Source organism: Heteronotia binoei, chromosome 4 (genome assembly GCF_032191835.1).
Source record: "Heteronotia binoei isolate CCM8104 ecotype False Entrance Well chromosome 4, APGP_CSIRO_Hbin_v1, whole genome shotgun sequence".
Classification (NCBI taxonomy): domain Eukaryota; kingdom Metazoa; phylum Chordata; class Lepidosauria; order Squamata; family Gekkonidae; genus Heteronotia; species Heteronotia binoei.
Genome location: NC_083226.1, coordinates 12,960,515 through 12,983,131, shown reverse-complemented (window position 1 = coordinate 12,983,131; position 22,617 = coordinate 12,960,515). Strand labels below are relative to the sequence as shown.

Below are 22,617 nucleotides of genomic sequence, written 5' to 3'. Positions count from 1 at the left end.
ACTCCTCCACTTGCAGCTGCTGGAATGGCCTTGGGTCAGCCATAGCTCTCGCAGAGCTGTCCTTGAAAGGGCAACTTCTGGGAGAGCTCTCTCAGCCCCACCAACCTCACAGGGTATCTGGAGGAAGATAGATTGTGAGCCGCTCTGAGACTCTGAAATTCGGAGCGGAGGGTGGGATATAAATCCAGTATCTTCTTCTTCTTGATTCTTTGGCAGGCCTGTAACTCAGTCCCCAGCTTTCCAGTCTCTTCTATCAAGAGTAGAAACTATAGTTTCTATCATGAAACTATAAATTCAGGAGCAAGACTGTGAACCTTTTTTGAATGCCTACTAACCCCTAATTTTCATAGCAAGGACCATAGTATTATATGTGTTAATGTACCTTCGCTCCTAAAATGCTTTGACCCAAGGAATGGAACAACTCCTTGGCTCCCCAGCATGGTGCCCAAGAGCACAAAGGTGCCTGCCAAGTGTTTTCTAAAAGTGAGCAGAGCCAAATGGAGCTTTCTGATCGGCCCCTGGAGACTTGACTGGCTGTGCCGATATTTAAAAACATTGCTTTGGCAGCAGTTGCCTTGGCAACACAAGGATCTTCACTGTGTGACTGAAGGCAAGCTGCGGCAACTATTTTGTGGCTGGCTCCACCTCCTGCGGCAGCCATTTTGTGGCTGGCTCCGCCTCCTGCGGCAGCCATTTTGTGGCTGCTCCCACCGTGCTGTGTCAGAATTCCTGCAGGCTCAAAAAAGTTGGGGGCTACTCAGGAGCAGACCAACAACCCCAATCTGCGGATCAGGTACCTAAGACCTGTTGCTTTCTCCCTTAGGAGCCAATGGTTTGGCCAACCCACGAGATTTCCTTGTGCCCGTTGCCTGGTACGAAGACCGCCAAGTCGCTGAAGGATACACAGTCATCAACAAGTACCAGGGGAAACTCTTTGCCGCACAACAGGTTGGGAAACTGAAAATTACCCGTTTACAAAATGAAGGATTTGGCTGAAAATAAGCTCAGAAAGTTCAGCAGCGGGCAGGCCGCAGTACCCGGGGCTTTTTTTTGTAGCAGGAACTCCTTTGCATATTAGGCCACACACCCCTGCTGTAGCCAATCCTCCATGAGCTTACAGTAAGCCCTGTACGAAGAGCCTTGTAAACTATTGGAGGATTGGCTACATCAGAGGGGCGTGGCCTAACATGCAAAGGAGTTCCTGCTACAAAAAAAGCCCTGGTAGTACAATTGAAAGATGTGCCATATAAGATCAATGGCTTTCCCCTTCCTCTACTGGCATGGGCAGCTGCAGGTTCTAAGCCCGCCAACTTGAAGCAAAGCTGGAGTTCCCAAAGTAAAAAATCTCTTCCACGGAAAACTGCTGACTGGAGGTGGGGTCCCTCTGTAGCCGTTTTGGAACTTAGAAACCAGTTGCTAAATGCATGATGGGAAACTCATCTCACCCTTGATTAGATCGGATTTTAAATTAAACCCACTCCCATCAACAACTGGGAGAGTTCCACATCCGCTCTGCCTTAATTTCTCTTTTATTTCAGACTGGCCACTTTTTGTAACATTGCCGTACCCCTGCGCTTTCTGTTGAGAGCCGGTTTGGTGTAGCGGTGAAGTGCGCGGGCTCTTATCTGGGAGAACCGGGTTTGATTCCCCACTCCTCCACTTGCAGCTGCTGAAATGGCCTTGGGTCAGCCATAGCTCTCGCAGAGCTGTCCTTGAAAGGACAGTTTCTGTCAGAGCTCTCTCAGCCCCACCCACCTCACAGCGTGTCTGTTGTGGGGGAAGAAGGTAAAAGAGATTGTGAGCCGCTCTGAGATTCAGAGTGGAGGGCAGGGTATAAATGCAAAACCTTCTTCTTCTTCTTAAAGGAAATTGTAAGCTGCTCTGAGACTCGGATTCAGAGTGAAGGGCGAGTTATAAATCCAATATCTTCTTTTCCTTTTAAGTATCAATATATTTGCATTGTTCATGTCCCCCTCAGTTGTTTAGCTGACAGGCAAAGACTGCCTTATTTAGAACTACGTTTGGTTGAATGACTAGCAGTCTTGAACTGTGATTTTAAAACTTGGGCTTTGTGTCTAACATATTATAAATACACAAATGAGCATCTTATCTATGTTTCTAAGCCGCCAAGCTCTGTGAGGAAGAAAGGGAACTAATAGATGTGTCAAGCAGCGATATTTCCCAATAATCAAGCTTTTGTTCTTTTAATCAAAAGTTGCTTTATTGTAAAAACTCCATAGCTTAGTCAAGGACGGAATCCTTGGAAATAATGACATACACAGCATTGAATAGTTACTTATAGGAAAACTTCAAAAGGATGGCATACAGATAACTTCAAAAGGATAACATACAGATGCAATTTGAGTCACGGGTTCAAAGACTACTAGCTATTATCTCTTTTATGGCTAAGCAATGCAAGCTAATAAAAACATTTCCCTTTCTCACACTTTCTCTGAGAGCCGATAAGACCTGGCTGTGTGAATCTGGGGGAGAGGCACTCTACACAGTTACTGCAAGGTTAACCTAAACATCCTGGGTCCAGATGGATTTATTATGCACCCTTTTGTTACAAGGGTGGGGCGGGGGGGATAGGCCACGGTGGTGTTCTGCTTTATATCTGGCCTGTCTATTAGGTACATAGAAATAGCATGCTCGACAAGATGTCATAAACAAACGAGCAAATGTTCGCTTGCCCTCATTATTAGCCGACTCTTTCGACCGAGACTTGCGCTCTGCTTCATCTTACAGGCGTGTTCTCCGTTCAACGTTGTGGCCTGGCATGGGAATTACACACCGTACAAGTATAACCTGAGCAACTTCATGGTCATCAATGCTACAGCTTTTGACCACGCAGTAAGTTTCAGGCCTTCCTGTGTTGGATTAAAACCCAGCTCGGGCGGGGGGGGGAGGGGCAGCCACTTCCTTCCAGCAACCAAAAGCAAAGGTGACCTTCAATGGGAGGGGAGTGCTAATGGCACTTACAGCCCCTTGCTTTATCATCTCCACATTAAACAGCACCAGCAGGTGTCCCTCAGCCTTTTTGAGCCTGAGGGCACCTCTGGAATTCTGGCTCAGGGTGGTGGACCTCTCGATGGCCCCTGGGTTTTGGCCACTGTGTGACTCATAGTGTTAAGACCGGATGGGCCATTGGCCTGATCCGACATGGCTCTTATGTTCTTAAGAAGGGAAGCCAATCACAAAAATGACTACAAAGAAGTGGAGCCAACAGCAAAGTCTTAGCGACTGAATAGAGCCAAGCGGGCAGCCGCGTCGGTCTGAAGCAGTTGAACAAAGCAGGAGTCAAGTGGCAACTTTAAGACCAACCCATTTTTATTGAGAACCGAAGCTTTTGTGTGCTCTCTAAGCACACTTCATCAGACGAGGAATCTCGCGTATGTATGTATGTATGACTTTGCTCACTGTGCTGGATTCCTCGTCTGCTGAAGCGTGCTGAAGAGCACAAAAAAGCTTACGTTCTCAATAAAAATGGATTGGTCTTAAAGGTGCCGCTTGACTCCTGCTTTGTTTAGCAACTGAAGTCAAGCATAATTCTGAGAGCCAGTTAGGTGTAGTGGTGAAGTGTGTGGCCTCTTATCTGGGAGAACCGGGTTCGATTCCCCGCTCCTCCACTTGCACCTGCTGGAATGGCCTTGGGTCAGCCATAGCTCTCACAGGAGTTGTCCTTGAAAGGGGAGCTTCTGTCGGAGCTCTCTCAGCCCCACCCACCTCACAGCGTGTCTGTTATGGGGGAGGAAGATAAAGGAGATTGTGAGCCGTTCTGAGACTCTGAGATTCGGAGTGGAGGGCGGGATACCAATCCAATATCATCATCATCTAATAGTAACTCTTCAACATTTGGAGCAGAATCTCTGTTTAACAAGGTGTCTTTTGAAATTAAAAATATGTACTTGCTTGCTTCCAGCCACACAGCGAAGGTCTGTGTGTTGTGTTGATGGCTGCTGGCAAAAACAACTTTTTAAAAAAATCTGCACAGCCTATGAGCAGTGTTCCCTCTAAACTGAGTTAGTGTGAGCCAGGTCACAGTTTTCTAGCCTCCAGCTTACACATTTTTTGCCTTAGCTCGAGAAAGATGGCCCCCGAGCAAACTAATTGATGCAGGACCTCACAATTTTAATACCACTTGCTCATAAAGTAGAATTTTTGCTTACAAGACTCCACAGCTTAGAGGGAGCATTGCCTATTTATTTATTTTTTTATTGATGGATTTGATTTATATCCCGCCCTCCCCGCCGAAGCAGGCTCAGGGCGGCTCACAGTATAAAATCACAGCAACAATTAAAACAATGCCTATTATAAAGTTACAGATTCTACAATTTCAAACAATCAGCATTAGTTTGGCGCTAATCTCATCTGATTTGCATGTTTTCAGTGGTGACGGCATAGGCTCCGCGTCAGTTAAAAGTCAACCGGAAGAGGTCTTGCAGGCCTTGCGGAACTGAACGAGGTTCTCCGAGGCCCTCACTTCCTCTGGTAGTTGTTTCCACCAGTAGGGGGCTGCAACCGAGAAGGCCCTCTCTCTGGTGGTCTTTAATCTGGCTTCCTTCGGCCCAGGGATTACCAATAGATTTTTGTGTTTAAACAATTTATTGGTAGCATATGGTTACAAAACTTAACTATTTCTTAATTTTTTTTCCCCTCGCATTAACCCATATGACATTTCCATCCCCCCTCCCTCCAATGTTGACTTCCCCGAGGTTATAAATTCAAAATCAATATTAAAGGCACTTCTAACTGCTAAAGTTCAATGTATATATTCTTACTACTAAAAAATTGTCCAATGTTTCTTTACTTTCCAAGTTTTCTCCATATATCCTTTAAATTTTCTCCACTCCCTTTTGAATATCTCTAAATCATAGTCTCTTAGTGTTCTAGTTAGTTTGTCCATTTCACACCACGATAAAACTTTCATGGTCCAGTCCCATTTCTCCGGTACCCAGGGATTACCAATAGATTTTGAGATCCAGATCGAAGTGCTCTCTGGGGTTCGTACGGGGAGAGACGGTCCCTAAGGTAGGCAGGTCCTCGGCCATATAGGGCTTTAAAGGTAATAACCAGCACCTTGCAATGAATCCGGAATAATTGGCAGCCAGTGCAGTTGGCTGCAGCCTTGGCTGTATGTGCTCCCACCTGGGAAGCCCCAATAGCAGCCCGGCCGCCGTGTTCTGCACTAGCTGTAGTTTCCGGGTTCGGCACAGGGGCAGCCCCAAGTAGAGGGCATTACAGTAGTCCAACCTCGAGGTGAGGGCATTACAGTTGTCCAACCTATGAGATCCCCAGTTTGGTGTAGTGGTTAAGTGTGCGGACTCTTATCTGGGAGAACCGGGTTTGATTCCCCTCTCCTCCACTTGTACCTGCTGGCATGGCCTTGGGTCAGCCAGAGCTCTCTTATCTGGGAGAACCGGGTTTGATTCCCCACTCCTCCACTTGCACCTGCTGGCATGGCCTTGGGTCAGCCAGAGCTCTCTTATCTGGGAGAACCGGGTTTGATTCCCCTCTCCTCCACTTGCACCTGCTGGAATGGCCCTGGGTCAGCCAGAGCTCTCTTATCTGGGAGAACCGGGTTTGATTCCCCTCTCCTCCACTTGCACCTGCTGGCATGGCCTTGGGTCAGCCATAGCTCTGGCAGAGGTTGTCCTTGAAAGGGCAGCTGCTGTGAGAGCCCTCTCAGCCCCACCCACCTCACAGGGTGTCTGTTGTGCGGGGGGGAAGGGAAAGGAGATTGTGAGCCGCTCTGAGACTTTTTGGAGTGGAGGGCGGGATATAAATCCAATATCTTCATCTTCTTCTTCTTCTTCCCAATGGCCAGCTGGTAGCCCTGCTGGGTAAAAGCATCATCTGCTTTCTTAAAAACACTTGGTTGGTGCCAGGAAAGGCACCAACGAACATCGCGGTGCCGTTGGGCTACAGTTTTTAAGCCTATTTTATCTACGCATAATCATAGCCCCCGCAGAGTCAAGAAGTATTTACAAAGTCACAAAACAGAGTGGAGCTTTCAAGATCATGCTGAAGCGTCTCTTTTCCCCAAAATCATTCACACTTTCTCCCTTGCTTGAAGGATCCTTCTATCTTCACCGTCTTGACCGCCAAGTCGACTCGTCCCGGAGTGGCAATCGCTGATTTTGTGATCTTCCCTCCCCGCTGGGGTGTGGCCACCAACACTTTCCGCCCGCCTTATTACCATCGTACGTGAGTTGCTTACCCTGCTGCACAGTGGGGAAACTGATCCTGAAACACCCAGGGCAAGGATTTCAGTTCTCCGCAAGACGCTGAAGCAAAATCCCGCCAATGTCTCTTGGGCCGTTAATCAGTCCGAGAACTGATTGAAGGAGAGAAGTCTCTCCTAAATCCATAACGGCTGGACCTTATCTTAGCACAAGGGATCCATTAATCCTTAGTCATTCCATAAGTACCTTAGGATCCAACAATGTCACATTCCATGCTTTTGGGGGGATGACTCCTACATGTTCAGTCCCCACACTAGGGTCGCCAGTCTCCCGTTAGGACTGGGAGAGAAAGCAGCGCTTCCGTGCTAAACGTCTACAGACGTTTTCTTAAAGATATACACGCTTAAAACGATTGGAAATCGTTGAAGAATTATTTCTAACGCATCACGCAATACGCCTCGTACAAAACAGAGCACAAGCAACGGGAAAGGGACAGCTCACAGCCGATTTAAGCAGGTAAGTCCTTCCTTTCTTCTCAGTGCACATCCACAACCCCAATCCCACGGGCAGAACACCAGGCAGGACTAACCGAAGAATGCGGCAGGCAGACGGACTTCAGACCAAAGGCAGATTCTCCAATGCGCATGTTATATGCAAGGTTCTAAACCAGAGGTGCCCAACCCCAGTCTGTGGACCAGTACCAGTCCGTGGCCTGTTAGCAACTGGGCTGCGAGTTGTATAATTTTTTCATTATGTATTACAACGTAGTAAGAAGACGACGACGACATTGGATTTATATCCTGCCCACCACTCAGAATCTCAGAGTGGCTCAGAATCTGGTTTGGTGTAGTGGTTAAGCGTGCGGACTCTTATCTGGGAGAACCGGGTTTGATTCCGCACTCCTCCACTTGCACCTGCTGGCATGGCCTTGGGTCAGCCGTATCTCTCATAGGAGTTGTCCTTGAAAGGGCAGCTGCTGTGAGAGTCCTCTCAGCCCCACCCACCTCACAGGGTGTCTGTTGTGGGGGAGGGAGATAAAGGAGATTGTGAGCCGCTCTGAGACTCTTGAGTGGAGGGCGGAATATAAATCCAATGTCTTCTTCTTCTTCTTCTTTACTTTCCTCCCTCCCCTGTGAGGTGGGTGGGGCTCTCCCAGCAGCTGCCCTTTCAAGGACAACTCCTGTCAGAGTTATGGCTGACCCAAGGCCGTTCCAGCAGCTGCAAGTGGGGGAGTGGGGAATCAAACCCGGTTCTCCCGGATAAGAGTCCGCGCGCTTAACCACCACGCCAAAGTAAAGTGCATAACTGTATCATCCCAAAACCATTCCACCCCCCCACAAGGTCCGTGGAAAAATTGTCTTCCACAAAACCGGTCCCTGGTGCCAAAAAGGTCGGGGACTGCTAAATCATAGTTAAACGAGTGGTCCTGCAAAATTCTGACTTCGTTTTTGCCAGAGCTCTATCTAAGCTTTCATTCATGACAAGGCACTTCAGATGATCCAATACTTCAAGCTCTTTCTGCTCCCAAATGGTCCCAAGCTTAGAGCTTTGGAAATAACACTGCACATCAGAGAATCTGCCTTTGGTCTAACACATTTTAACACGGAAGCGCTGCTTTCTCTCCCGGTCTTTTCTATCCGTGAAATTCACCCTTGTTGCACAATCTCCAATTAAGGCCTGAAAACGTCAAGGAGCAGGGGTGGAATTCTAGCGGGAGCTCTTTTGCATATTAGGCCACACCCTCATGATGTAGCCAATCCTCTAAGCTTACAAGGCTCTTTTTTGGTAAGTTCTTGAGGGATTGGCTCCATCGGGGGGGGGTGGCCTAATATGCAAAGGAGCTCCTGCTAGAATTCCACCCCTGCCCAGGATTACAAGAAGAGCACTTGGATCTATCTCAGTGCATTTAAAGACACCTTTAAATGCCTTCAAGTGCTCCATGGTGCAGAGTGTTAAAGCTGCAGTACTGCAGTCCTAAGCTCTGCTCACAACCTGAGTTCAATCCCTGGTGGAAGCTGGGTTTTCAGGTAGCCGGCTCGAGGTTGACTCCGCCTTCCATCCTTCTGAGGTCGGTCAAATGAGGACCCAGCTTTCTGGGGGGAAAGTGTAGAGGACTGGGGAAGGCAATGGCAAACCAACCCGTCAAAAGTCTGCCGTGAAAACATTGTGAAAGCAACGTCACCCCCGAGTGGGAAACGACTGGTGTCTGCACAGGGGACCTTTCCTTTCCTTGCTGGGGGGAAAGCATACATGACTGGGGAAGGCAATGGCAAACCACCCCGTCAAAAGTCTGCCGTGAAAACGTTGTGAAAGCAACGTCACCCCAGAGTCGGAAACGACTGGTGCTTGCACAGGGGACCTTTCCTTTCCTTTCCAGGATTACAATTGATCTACAGAAAAAACGAGATCAGGTCCCCTGGAGAAAATGGCTGCTTTGGAGGGGGGACTCTGTCGCATTCTGTCTTGTGGAAGTTCCTCTCCTTAACAAACCCGGCCCTCTGCAGGCTCCACCCTCCCCAAGAATTCCCAAATCCAGAGTTGGCAACCCTACCAAAGGTGGAATTGACCCTCTCCGACTTCACACACCCACTCTCCAAATATCCTCGCCGAGTTCCCAGCCGACTAAGTTCGCCCTCTTTTTACTTCCGCAGGGAACTGCATGAGCGAATTGATGGGCCTGATCCAAGGGCGCTATGAGGCAAAGGAACAAGGATTTCTACCCGGAGGGGCCACCCTGCACAGCATGATGACGTCCCATGGTCCGGACGCGGAGTGTTTCGAGAAAGCGAGTAGGAGCAAACTGGAGCCCGAGAGGGTTGCCGAGGGCACGATGGTAAGAGCCTCAAAGCCTGAGAGAAAGACCGGCTCAGCCAACCGGCAGGTCTAGGGCAGTGCTGGAGGGAAGTGCCGTCAGCTCTTGAAGGCCTTGCTTAGTACTCAGATGGGAACATATGAAGCTGCCTTATACTGAATCAGACCCTGGGTCCATCGAAGTCAGTATCGTCTCCAGGGTCTCAAGCGGAGGTTTTTCACACCCAGTTGCCTGGACCCTTTTTTGGAGAGGCCGGGGATTGAACCTGGGACCTTCTGCTTCCCGAGCAGATGCTCTGCCACTGAGCCACCGTCCCTCCCCTTGGCGGGAGACCACCAAGGAAGCCCAAGGTTGTTATGCAAAGGCAAGCAACAGGGAAACACTCCAGTTTGCCTTTTGCCTTGAAAGCCCTGTGGCAGGGGTGGCCAACGGTAGCTCTCCAGATGTCTTTTTGCCTACAACTCCCATCAGCCCCAGCCAGCATGGCCGATGGCTGGGGCTGAAGGGAGTTGTAGGCAAAAACCCCCAACGTCTGGAGAGCTACCGTTGGCCACCCCTGCCTATGGCTGACCTGTGGGGACCGCATAGGGCAGGGGTCCCCAACCCCTGGTCCCGGTCCGTGGCCTGTTAGCAACCGGGCTGTGAGTTGTATAATTATTTCGTTATGTATTACAATGTATAACAATAAGAATAAGAAAAAAGGCATTGGATTTATGTATTGGATTTATATCCTGCCCTCTGCTCTGAATCGCAGAGCAGCTCACCGTCTCCTTTATTGTCTTCCCCCACAACAGGCACCTTGTGAGGTGGGCAGGGCTGAGAGGGCTCTCCCAGCAGCTGCCCTTTCAACCTCTGCCAGAGCTCTGGCTGACCCAAGGCCATGCCAGCCGCTGCAAGTGAAGGAGTGGGGAATCAAACCCGGTTCTCCCAGATAAGAGTCAGCACACTTAACCACTACACCAAACTAACAGAAATAAAGTGCACAATTATATCATCCCAAAACCATACCCCGCCCCCTCACAAGTCTGTAGAAAAATTGTCTTCCACAAAACCGGTCCCTGGTGTCAAAAAGGTTGGGGACCGCTGCATCAGGGGGGCGAGGACACTAATTGCCCCTCCTAAGCGCCAAGAATACAGAGCATCCCTGATCCAGACAGAGAGTTACCACAATACACTGCGTGATTGTGTCGATGTGTGACTGAAGCTGAGCCACGGAAGCCATTTTGTGGCTGGCTCCCCTGCTGGTAAAAACCATTTTGTCACTATGCCAACCACGCCATGTCAAGAGTTCCAAACGTAACTGCAGATTCAAAAAGGTTGGGGACGCTGACCTAGAGCGAGCATAGAATCTCCAAGACAAGCACACGCATGTGCGCCACTCGAGCTCCCAGCTGTAAGCCCTCCTCAGCCATGGAGTTCAATGAGCAAGTTGGATACTCTGTTCTGACCACACAGAAAAGTCTCTTGTAGAGCTGGTAACGCTTGGGACCTTCTTCCTGATAAACTGTGCACAACCAGAATCAGTGCAATGATCACTTGTTGGAACCACCTATTCCAGGGGTGGCCAAACTGTGGCTCAGGAGCCGCATGTGGCTCTTTCACACATAGGGTGTGGCTCTCAAAGCCCCCACCACCCCATCGGCCGGCTTGGAGAAGACATTTGTCGCTTTAAATCATTTCTCCAAGCCAAGCCAGTCGGTAGCTTGGAGAATGCATTTAAAGTTACTTTCTTTCTACCTCTCACTCCCCTCTCTTCCATCTAGTCCATCTATTGAGAGCCAGTTTGGTGTAGTGGTTAAGTGCACGGACTCTTATCTGAGAGAACCAGGTTTGATTCCCCACTCCTCCGCTTGCAGCTGCTGGAATGGCCTTGGGTCAGCCATGGCTTTCACAAGGGCTGTCCATGAAAGGGCAGCTGCTGTGAGAGCCCTCTCAGCTCCACCCACCTCACAGGGTGCCTGTTGTGGGGGAAGAAGGGAAAGGAGATTATAGGCCATTCTGAGACTCAGTCCTTGAAAGGGCAGTTGCTGTGAAAGCCCTCTCAGCCCCACCCACCTCACAGGGTGTCTGTTGTGGGGGAGGAAGGGAAAGGAGATTGTGAGCCGCTCTGAGCCTCTGTCCTTGAAAGGGCAGCTGCTGTGAGAGCCCTCTCAGCCCCACCCACCTCACAGGGTGTCTGTTGTGGGGGAGGAAGGTAAAGGAGATTGTAGGCCGCTCTGAGACTCTGTCCTTGAAAGGGCAGCTGCAGTGAGAATCCTCTCCAGCCCCACCCACCTCACAGGGTGTCTGTTGTGGGGGAGAAAGGTAAAGGAGATTGTAGGCCGCTCTGAGACTCCATCCTTGAAAGGGCAGCTGCTGTGAGAGCCCTCTCAGCCCCATCCACCTCACAGGGTGTCTGTTGTGGGGGAGGAAGGGAAAGGCAATTGTGAGCCACTCTGAGACTCTGTCCTTGAAAGGACAGCTGCTGTGAGAGCCCTCTCAGCCCCACCCACCTCACAGGGTGTCTGTTGTGGGGGAGGAAGGGAAAGGAGATTGTAGGCCATTCTGAGACTCTGTCCTTGAAAGGGCAGCTGCTGTGAGAGCCCTCTCAACCCCACTCTCCTCACAGGGTCTCTGTTGTGGGGGGAGGAAGAGAAAGGAGATGGTAAGTCGCTCTGAGCCTCTGATTCAGAGAGATGGGCGGGATATAAATCTGCAGTCTTCTATTTGCCTGCCCACCTGGCCATCTTCCTTCTGGCTCACCAGCATCTGACGTTTATTCTGTGTGGCTCTTATATTAAGCAAGTTTGGCCACCCCTGGTTTACGCATTTAGCGCCAAGCAAATGTTTCTCAGTCTCCTTTGATGTGTCGTCTGCTGTGTTCTTCCAGGCCTTCATGTTCGAGTCTTCTCTGAGCTTGGCCGTCACCAAATGGGGTCTGAAATCTTGCCTGGATAAGACGTACTACAAGTGCTGGGAACCCCTCAAGAGCCACTTCAATCCCAAGCGCAAGTGAAATGCCCAGAGCTGTGGGCACAGCCTAAAGGAACCCCCGAGGGAAACTGTGCCTCGCCTCTTTCCTAAATCCAGAAACGTGACGACCAACTGACCAGAATGTTGGCCCGCAAGCATAAAAAAGAAAGAAAACCACTTATCTTAATTGTCTGAGTAAAGCTTTGTGATAAGCAATACTGCCTCCAGGGGTCGTTTTGTAGAAAAATAGGTGGTGGAGCTCATTAGCGTAACTCAATAGCATATGCCGCCCCCCCCCACCAGCCAAAAGCAAACCAAAGCAAGAAAGGAGAGCCCCGGGCGAGTGAGGCCTGCTTGGGCTGGCTAGAGATCCAGCCAGTCCAAGCAGGCCTTGCTCCCCTGGGGCTCTCCTTGGCTGCCCCCTCCCTCCAGTCAAAAGACCAGCAAGCCACCCACTGCCCAAAATTACATTAGTGGAAAAGGGGTGGCGTGGGCTTCTCCAGGGGTTAATGAGGGCTGCTGGGGGCGTGGCAAAGCCCCTGGTGGCTGGCTGGCTGGCTGCTCTCCTAATCCACGGATTGTGGTGCAGCTCTCCTTCCTTGGAGGTTTTTAAACAAAGGCTAGATGGCCATCTGACAGCAATGAAGATCCTGTGAATTTAGGGGGAGGGATTTGTGAGTTTCCTGCATTGTGCAGGGGGTTGGACTAGATGACCCTGGAGGTCCCTTCCAACTCTATGATTCTATGACTCTTATTGCTTCTCTACCCCCACCGTCCCAATAATTGTACATTTTCTATAATCTTGAAAGAAACCCAAACTCTGGATGTTAAAATATGCAGACATGCAAGGAATATACACATTTCAGAGCCAAGACAGCCTTTATTGTAGCTGACACCTTGTAATGCAATGAAGAGAAACCAGCTCCTGAACAAGACGTGCAGATTTTGCAAGATGCCTGATGCTGCTACACGGAGAGAGCGCAAGTGCCACAGGGGCCAGTCGGCAGCAGAGGTCCAGCACACTGTTCATGGGAGCTCAGTAGGCGAGATGGAAGGGCCGTTCGTACTTGCCTTCTCGGATGAGTTTCTCCGTATAGTCCTGGATGGAAACAGAAACACAGGGATTAAGATCCGTGAAAGACGGAAGGCTGCGACATCTCTCACCGCAACGAGTGAGTGCGAGGCCACTGACAGCATACGATGGTACACGGATGAGCATGAACCTTTGGTTTCTACAGGCTATGCGTGCTTGGAGCTTTTTTTCCCCGTCAGTCTAAAATCTGCGAAATGCAAATTCCAGTTGTAAAAACGACACTTGAAACTAGACTCTTCCCCGTTACGGGCTGTGTCCAGGGCATGAACCCGTGACAGTTGGTGACAGGTTTGGGCCGCTTCACGGTTCACAAACTGAAGTTCCTGGCAGGACAACCAGCATAAACACGAAGGGACACCTTTCCAAGCAGACTATCTTGGCTCTGTTAAAATGTTTGCCAAATTTCAAAGCATTTCAGTGTGCGATTGCAATAAAAAAGGCCAACGCCATGCTGGGAATTATTAGAAAGGGAACTGAAAACAAATCAGCCAGTATCATAATGCCCCTGTATAAATCGATGGTGCGGTCTCATTTGGAATACTGTGTGCAATTCTGGTCACCGCACCTCAAAAAGGATATTATAGCATTGGAGAAAGTCCAGAGAAGGGCAACTAGAATGATTAAAGGGTTGGAACACTTTCCCTATGAAGAAAGGTTAAAACGCTTGGGGCTCTTTAGCTTGGAGAAACGTCGACTGCGGGGTGACATGATAGAGGTTTACAAGATTCTGCATGGGATGGAGAAGGTAGAGAAAGAAGTCCTTTTCTCCCTTTCTCACAATACAAGAACTCGTGGGCATTCAATGAAATTGCTGAGCAGTCGGGTTAGAACAGATAAAAGGAGGTACTTCTTCACCCAAAGGGTGATTAACATGTGGAATTCACTGCCACAGGAGGTGGTGGTGGCTACAGGCATAGCCAGCTTCGAGAGGGAGTTAGATAAAAATATGGAGCAGAGGTCCATCAGTGGCTATTAGCCACAGTGTGTATATATATATGTGTGTGTATGCGTGTATATATATGTGTGTATATATAAAATTATTGGCCACTGTGTGCCACAGAGTGTTGGACTGGATGGGCTGTTGGCCTGATCCATCATGGCTTTTCTTATGTTCTTATGTGACACAGAGTGTTGGACTGGATGGGCCATTGGCCTGATCCAACATGGCTTCTCTTATGTTCTTATGTGCCACAGAGTGTTGGACTGGATGGGCCATTGGCCTGCTCCAACATGGCTTCTCTTATGTTCTTCTGTGACACAGAGTGTTGGACTGGATGGGCCACTGGCCTGATCCAACATGGCTTCTCTTATGTTCTTTTGTGGCACAGAGTGTTGGACTGGATGGGCCATTGGCCTGATCCAACATGGCTTCTCTTATGTTCTTATGTGCCACAGAGTGTTGGACTGGATGGGCCATTGGCCTGATCCAACATGGCTTCTCTTATGTTCTTATGTGACTCAGAGTGTTGGACTGGATGGGCCATTGGCCTGATCCAACATGGCTTCTCTTATGTTCTTATGTGCCACAGAGTGTTGGACTGGATGGGCCATTGGCCTGATCCAACATGGCTTCTCTTATGTTCTTATGTGCCACAGAGTGTTGGACTGGATGGGCCATTGGCCTGATCCAACATGGCTTCTCTTATGTTCTTATGTGCCACAGAGTGTTGGACTGGATGGGCTGTTGGCCTGATCCAACATGGCTTCTCTTATGTTCTTATGTGACTCAGAGTGTTGGACTGGATGGGCCATTGGCCTGATCCAACATGGCTTCTCTTATGTTCTTATGTGCCACAGAGTGTTGGACTGGATGGGCTGTTGGCCTGATCCAACATGGCTTCTCTTATGTTCTTATGTGACTCAGAGTGTTGGACTGGATGGGCCATTGGCCTGATCCAACATGGCTTCTCTTATGTTCTTATGTGCCACAGAGTGTTGGACTGGATGGGCCATTGGCCTGATCCAACATGGCTTCTCTTATGTTCTTATGTGCCACAGAGTGTTGGACTGGATGGGCTGTTGGCCTGATCCAACATGGCTTCTCTTATGTTCTTATGTTCTAAAGCAATAGGGGGAAAGATCGTAGAGCAGCAGGCAGCAGGGCGTTTCACATGTGCAGCTTGCATTTTTGAACCTGCGCCTGACATTTCCCCCAAAAGCTCTTCCTTGGGGGAGCCATAACTCCAACCCCCTAAGTCCAACCTTCACATAACTTGGGAGGCAGGCCTGTAGCCATGGGGGGGGGGGGAGGCCTGTGGGGGCATTGCTCCTGAATTCCAGGCAGGGCCCCCTCGACTTCCAGGGGGCCTCTGGGGCACAGTCTGCTCTTTTTTTTTTTTCATTTCTTTTTGCCAGCAAAGCGTCATCAGTGGCAGCCAGAGCCAAGAGAGCTGAGCAGGGCACAGTGCATTGCAGCAGGAAAAGCAAGAGGCCCAATGGAGAGGAGGGAGGCAGAGGAAGCTGTGTGGAATGGGCTTGGGGAGGGGACAGATGGAGCGCCTGGCTGTAAACTGCCAGGGTGGGAGAGAGGGAGGTGAAAAGACAGCCCCCGCCCCCCCGCTAGTATACGTGCAGTCCCTTCTTTACTCCAAAGTATTAGGGTTGGCTGCTTCAATTTGGCCACATTCAGAGCCTCCGGCAAGCCCCGCAGGGGATGGAAAAGGGTGCCCCCTGACTTTTAAAAAAGCCCTCCCCTAAACTTGTAAAATCCTGGCTACAGCCCTGCTTGGAGGGCATGAAAAAAAGGTCATCTCTAGTTTGCATAGGATCTGCACTGTAGACTACTGGACCTGTGCCTGCCTTTCCCCCAGAAAGCACTTTCTTAGGGACATCTTTGGGGGGAGGGACGGTGGCTCAGTGGTAGAGCATCTGCTTGGGAAGCAGAAGGTCCCAGGTTCAATCCCCGGCATCTCCAACTAAGAAGGGTCCAGGCGAATAGGTGTGGTAAACCTCAGCTTGAGACCCTGGAGAGCCACTGCCGGTCTGAGTAGACGATACTGGCTTTGATGGACCGAGGGTCTGAGTCAGTAGAAGGCAGCTTCATATGTTCAACTTGGACCCTGTAAATCCAGTCCTCGCTGAACTTAAGAAGAGAATCAGATGGAGATCCCCTGCGAGTCTAGCGTCTCTAGCGCACTCTGCGTGTGTTTTCTATGCATCACACACGCCACAAGCAGAATTGGTTCAATGTGGTGTCTAAAAGCTTCTAACCGTTCATGGCTTCATTGCTTTTGCACTAATATAGCTTCTAATCTTCATTATATCTACATTCCGTATCATGCCCAAGGCACCATCCTTATTCTGTGCGCATGTCAGACGCTAACCAGCGGCTCTTTGAGATGATGTATTTCTACTTACCTTTTCCGTTTTGAAGACGTACCACCAGAAAGCGATGGGCCCTATTCCAAACAGGGCACCCAAGAAGGAAGTTTTAGGAGTGACGCGGAAATGTGGGTAGATGTTTGCTCTGGCGTAGGTCCACTGAGTCATGGCGGTGTCTTCCTAAATGGGAGGGAAAAAAGAGGCAGTGACTAAGTGTCACCTGCAGCATCTTTATCCAGCTCCTCCGCCAAGAAGTTCAGGACAGCAAACAAAGGCATCTTATCCCAATAATGTGAGCTCCGTCTGGCAGAAAGCGACTGGCCCAACTCTCAGCCGGCTTCACGGGCAAGTGGAGATTCGAACCTGGATTTCCCCAGTCCTAAACCAATGCTTTAACCATTATATCTTACCACTGGGGAGGGACGGTGGCTCAGTGGTAGACATCTGCTTGGGAAGCAGAAGTCCCAGGTTCAATCCCCGGCATCTCCAAAAAAAAAAAGGGTCCAGGCAAATAGGTGTGAAAAACCTCAGCTTGAGACCCTGGAGAGCCGCTGCCAGTCTGAGAAGACAATACTGACTTTGATGAACTGAGGGTCTGATTCAGTATAAGGCAGCTTCATATGTTCATAATCTTGGGGAAGGGACGGTGGCTCAGTGGTAGAGCATCTGCTTGGTAAGCAGAAGGTCCCAAGTTCAATCCCCGGCATCTCCAATTAAAAAGGAACCAGGCAAATAGGTGTGGAAAACCTCAGCTTGAGACCCTGGAGAGCCGCTGCCAGCCTGAGAAGACAATACTGACTTTGATGGACCAAGGGTCTGATTCAGTATAAGGCAGCTTCACATGTTCACTGCCTAATGCAGGGGGTCCCCAATATGCTGCGTTTGGACACCTTTCCTGGTGCTTGCCAGGTACCTTTAAAAAGTGGGCGGAGTCAGGTAGGGCCATTAAGAACGTAAGAAGAGCCCCGCGAAAATGGACTTGGTGGGAAAAATTCTAGAAACAGCAGAGCTGAACTTTCTATCCCAGCTGTTGGCTGGGAGATCTAAAGAAGAAGCAAGAAAATATTGGATGAAATTTTATGCCTGGTTAGACACGCAAGACTCTTAAGATTCTCTGGTGTGAACTTATTTCTCTTTCTCCCCCCCTTAAGATTCCCTTAAGATTCTCTGGTGTGAACTTATTTCTCTTTCCTTATTTCTCTTTCCTCCCTCTTTTTAGTACAGACATAATAATATGGGACCATTTATGTCAAGCACGTATGGTAGATGTAAGCTTGTATTTTTCAAAAGTATTTTTATGCAGAATAAGGTCAAATATATTGAACATATGGAGCTGCCTTGTACTGAATCAGACCTCGGTCCATCAAAGTCAATATTGTCTACTCAGACTGGCAGCAGCTCTCCAGGGTCTCCAGCTAAGGTTTTTCATGCTTACTTGCCTGGACCCTTTTTAGTTGGAGATGCCGGGGACTGAACCTGGGGACTGAACCTTACCAAGCAGAGGCTCTGCCACTGAGCCACCGTCCCTCCCCTTTCTATTCCCCCTATCCCTTACCCTTACTTTTTCTGAAGCCAATAAAACTCTTTAAAATTCGAGAACATAAGAAGAGCCGAGCTGGATCAGACCAAAGGCTCCCCTAGTCCAGCATTCTCTTCACACAACTATAAAACACAACCAGAACCAGCCTGCCCGGGCTTTAATCAGGCCTTCAGGGCTCTTTTCTCCCACCTTCCCTCCCTCCTGTGTTCACAGTTTGAAGCTCCAAGGATGACGCGGTTCCCTGCCTTGTCTTTGCGGGCTGTGGCGCAGACAGCTGCAAGGAAAACATGGAATGGGCTCTCCGACGAAACTGCAGGGAGAACGTGGAGTGGATTTTCCACTGAGGTTACTGTGCCCAGATATAGGGCCCAGGGGCCTTGATGGAAGATCCTTCCCACGTTTTCCTTGCAGCTTTGCCAGTGCTGTAATGTGTTTCAAATTCCGACATAGACAGCTGAAGCTCAGGCTTCCTGGAGTTGTGCCCTTGCAAATAAAGGGTTGATGCTTTGAGCCAGCCTGTCTCTTCTCAATGGACCTGACTTGGCGAGTACTCTAACCAGAGGACCTACAGCCAAAGGCAGATATTATACTGGAGAGCAACTGCCAATCTTGGTAGACCCCAGGTGAAGGGGGCGGGAGGAGAGAAGCTTGCAATACCATTTCATTGTTTTCCCAGGCTCAGAGCATTTTTAGTTTCTCTGTGATCCTTGTGCTCGTTCTTGATATTTTAAAAACTGCATCGCCAAACCCCACTATTCCCCCACCTTTCCATTTTAAACAAAATACTGCAAGAGTTTTAAGCATGCTGGTATTTTAAGTTAAAAATGAATATCTTTCATTGCGTTTGTCTGTGTCCTTTATAAAGTTTATATCTCCGCTACCTCACATTCCATTTTACGGCACCCATGGCCCGGCCCCAAAAAAGCCTCAAAGTAACTTTTAACTTTGAGGTTTACAAGATTATGCATGGGATGGAGAAAGCAGAGAAAGAAGTCCTTTTCTCCCTTTCTCACAATACAAGAACTCGTGGGCATTCGATGAAATTGCTGAGCAGTCAGGTTAAAACAGAGAAAAGGAAGTCCTTTTTCACCCAAAGGGGGATTAACATGTGGAATTCACTGCCACAGGAGGTGGTGGCGGCTACAAGCATAGCCAGCTTCAAGGGGGGATTGGATAAAAATATGGAGCGGAGGTCCATCAGTGGCTATTAGCCACAGTGTATGTGTATAGCGCCTTGGAGAAATTTTTAAAGAGACAAATGTCTTTTCCAAGTCAGATGACAATGTGGTGGGAGCTCTGAGAGCCGCACAATGTGTGTGAAAGAGCCACATGTTGCTCCCAAGTCGCTGTTTGACCACCCCTGATCTACACTATGTTACTAAAGTGAAGCTGCGGCAGTCCTTTTGCAGCTGGTTCTGCCTCCAGTAGCAGCCATTCTGGGGCAGCTCACGGTGAGAAAGGTGGACAGTAAATAAACCACTCTTTCCCAGAGTTATGCTGCTTTAGGTTGTAGTGAGGGTTCCCGAGTGGCTCCATCTCCAGGCGTACTAGCTCTCATGAGAGCCCTCCCACTTCCTAAAACATGCCAACCGTCCCTGCTCAGAATGTCCTATCAAGGGAGTGTGTGACTGGCAACTGCTAAGAACAGGGGCTTTCTCATTCCCAGCACTGTGGAGTCCACTTTTCTCCAGGGGCTCACATTCCTTTTGCACTGTGCCTCATTTGAGCCAATGGGGAGTAATGGTTAGAGTGTCAGGCTAGGATCTGAGACGGCCAGGTTCAAATCCCCACTCCGCCACAGACGTTTGCCCAGTGACCTCTGCCTGTGGCAGTGAATTCCACGTGTTAATCACCCTTTGGGTGAAGAAGGACTTTTTCTTTGCCCCCCTTCCCTGCAGGAACAAAATATTGCGAAGCAGGTTTTCAGTCTAGCCTGCTGTCTGCACTTCATTTTTTTTTCTGGATAGGTGGAAGTTTGTTGCCTCTTTTGGTTGTGTTACTTAATTTCTTTTTCAATAACCCCCCCCCCCTAAAGTAAGGTTCTAAATTAGCAAAACAACCAAGTCTTGCAAGATAGTTTCTTTCATTGATATTTTACCTTTCTCCCCAAGGGGGAACCCAAAGCAACTCTCCTCTTCTTTATCCTCACAACAACCTGCCTCCCAAGAAGCATTCAAACATAATACTCCTTCAGCCTCAGTGGTACATTCTTTCAAAAACGCCCTCTTGAGTCTTGAACTTACGTACCTCGCAATGAAATGCTTACTATTTAATTTATTGTTAGTCAAGTTTTCTCAGTGAGACTCAGAGCGGACTACAGAATAAAGAGGGGGGGAAATGCAATCACGTAATGTGAAACATCCAATGAACAATGCAACAGGAACAGGAATATAAATTCAGTTTCTCTGGAGGGATTAGTCTACAAAACCAGTGAGGCACGCAGAACACCTGGGGGAAGCACAGCGGATTCGTGGTATTCAGCATCTGACAGCCAGGAGAGAAGAGCTGTTTTAGACCCCTCACTTGTCTTGGCATCCTATGAGTGTATACAGAACTCATTTGCATATTAGGCCACACCCCTGACAGTGCTCTTGTTTTGCAGGAACTCATTTGCATAATAGGCCACACCCCCTGACGCCAAGCCAGCCAGAACTGTGTTCCTGCTCAAAAAAAAGCCCTGGGTGTATATTATAAACTGTCAATATGAATGCAACAGCTTTGCAGGGTTGCCAAGTCTTTGTTGGAAAATACCTGGAGAGTTTGCGGGTGGATCCAGGAAAGGGCAGGGTTTGGGGAGGGCCTCAGCAGGGTACAATGCTCTAAAGTCCACCCTCCAAAACAGCCATTTTCTGCAGGGAATCTGCCAGCTGCAGATCAGCTGTAAAAGGAGGAGATCTCCAGGTCCCACCTGGATGCTGGCAGCTCTACAGCCTTGTCTGGAATGCACTTGCTAGCTTCCAACTTTTGCATGTTGCAGGGGGAAGAGAAGCAGTCAATACTTAATACTGTAGGTTCGGTGCGTGGCCGTGCGCTGTAACCTACTGTCACCCTGCATCTCTGCCCAGGGGCTCTCCCTTTCATCCTGACAACAGCCCTGCCAGGTAAGTTGACAGCACTGTAGAGCAGGGTTGCCAATCCCCAGGTGGGGGCAAGGGATCTCCCAGTTTGGAGGGCCCCCCCCCACTTCAGGGTCATCAGAAAGCGGGGGACGAAAACGTCTGCTGGGCAGTCCATTATTCCCTATAAAGACCAATTCCTACAGGGTACAATGGAAAATTGATCCGCAGGTATCGGGCTCGGGGGGGGGGGGCTGGTTTTTTTTTAGGTAGAGGCACCAAATTTGCAGCATAGCATCCAATAACTCACCTCAAAACACCCGCCAAGTTTTAAAAGGATTACACCAGGGGGTCCAATTTTATGAGCCCCCAAAGAAGGTGCCCCTATCCTTCATTATTTCCAATGGAGGGAAGGCATTGAAAAGGTGTGCAGTCCCTTTAAACGCGATGGCCAGAACTCCCTTTGGAGTTCAATTATGCTTGTCACAATCTTGCTCCTGGCTCCACCCCCAAGTCTCCCGGCTCTACCCCCAAGTCTCCCGGCTCCACCCCCCAAAGTCTCCCGGCTCCACCCCCAAAGTCTCCCAGCCCCACCCCCAGATATTTCTTGAACTGGACTCGGCAACCCTCCTGCGGAGGCCCAAGGTCACTCGGGACTCTCCGTGACAATCGCGGCCACTCACGACGATAAAGGGGCGGCGGGGGTCGTTGAGCTGCAGCAGGTACTTGCGCTTGAGGCGGGAGCGGATGGCCAGGCGCTCGGCCTCGGCGCGGCGCTTCTCGGGCGAGGCGTCGTAATAGGCCGGGTCTAGCGTGGGCGGCAGCGGGGCCAAGGGAGCCGGGCGGTAGTTGAAGCCCGACCAGGGCGACGAGGGCGTCGCCATTTTGCTCAGACCACCACCCCACGTGATCTGGTAAAAGGCGAACTCTGGCCCGGAAGTGACGCAGCCAGCCGCGCAAAGAGGGCAGGCGTCATGATTTCCTATAAAACTTCCGGAATCGAATCAGAAGCGGCTCGGAGGCTCCATGTGCGGGGCGAGTTCAGCAGAAATACATATTCATGATTTTATACCTGTAGCAGGGGTGGCTTAATGTATGAGCCTCATAGAATAAATGTCAGACGTATGAGAACCGCAAGGCATGAACGTCAGATGTACCAGAGGTGCAAGACAGAAAGGAAGGCAGGCAGGCAAATAGGTGGCAGGAAAGGAGGTGGAAAGAAAGCAACTTTAACTTTAAATGCATTGTCCAAGCTGCCAGCTGGCTTGGCTTGGAAAAGTGATTTAAAGAGACAAATGCCTTCTCCATTCTGACCAACAGACAGATGGGGGCTTTGAGAGTTACACACAGTTTGGCCACCCTATAGCTTCCTACCTACTTACAGAGAAAACAGCTATTAGAACACAGGCAAGAATGTCGTTCCTTTTTGTCACAGGGCTAAGGGGGACAGAGAGGTGTCAATCTCATCGCTGCTGTTTTTCAGCCATAGCTTTTATAGGAGTTGTCCTTGAAAGGGCAGCTACTGTAAGAGCTCTCTCAGTCCCACCTACTCCACAGGGTGTGTGTTGGGGGGTGGGGGAAAGTAAAGGAGATTGTGACTGCTCTGAGACTGTGATTCAGAGTATAGGGTGGGATATAAATCCAATATCATCTTCTTT

The 22,617-nt window shown here is 49.5% G+C and overlaps 2 protein-coding genes across 2 annotated transcripts in view; one reads left to right on the top strand and one right to left on the bottom strand.

Moving 5' to 3' along the window:
* Positions 1 to 12,165, top strand: part of HGD (homogentisate 1,2-dioxygenase) — a 47,379-nt gene extending 35,214 nt beyond the window's left edge. The window contains exons 10-14 of the mRNA XM_060236797.1: positions 824 to 948; positions 2,749 to 2,853; positions 6,077 to 6,203; positions 8,837 to 9,018; positions 11,867 to 12,165. Coding sequence (XP_060092780.1) covers positions 824 to 948; positions 2,749 to 2,853; positions 6,077 to 6,203; positions 8,837 to 9,018; positions 11,867 to 11,992 — 665 coding nt within the window. The 3' untranslated portion in view covers positions 11,993 to 12,165. The remainder of the gene's footprint in view (positions 1 to 823; positions 949 to 2,748; positions 2,854 to 6,076; positions 6,204 to 8,836; positions 9,019 to 11,866) is intronic.
* Positions 12,166 to 12,809: 644 nt separating this feature from the next.
* Positions 12,810 to 21,954, bottom strand: NDUFB4 (NADH:ubiquinone oxidoreductase subunit B4). The gene is made up of 3 exons (XM_060236796.1): positions 21,643 to 21,954; positions 16,400 to 16,543; positions 12,810 to 13,048 (listed from the first exon to the last, which is right to left on the bottom strand). The coding sequence occupies exons 1-3, from the start codon at positions 21,841 to 21,843 to the stop codon at positions 12,986 to 12,988; spliced, it is 408 nt and encodes a 135-aa protein (XP_060092779.1). The 5' UTR covers positions 21,844 to 21,954; the 3' UTR covers positions 12,810 to 12,985.
* Between the last annotated feature and the right edge of the window lie 663 nt (positions 21,955 to 22,617).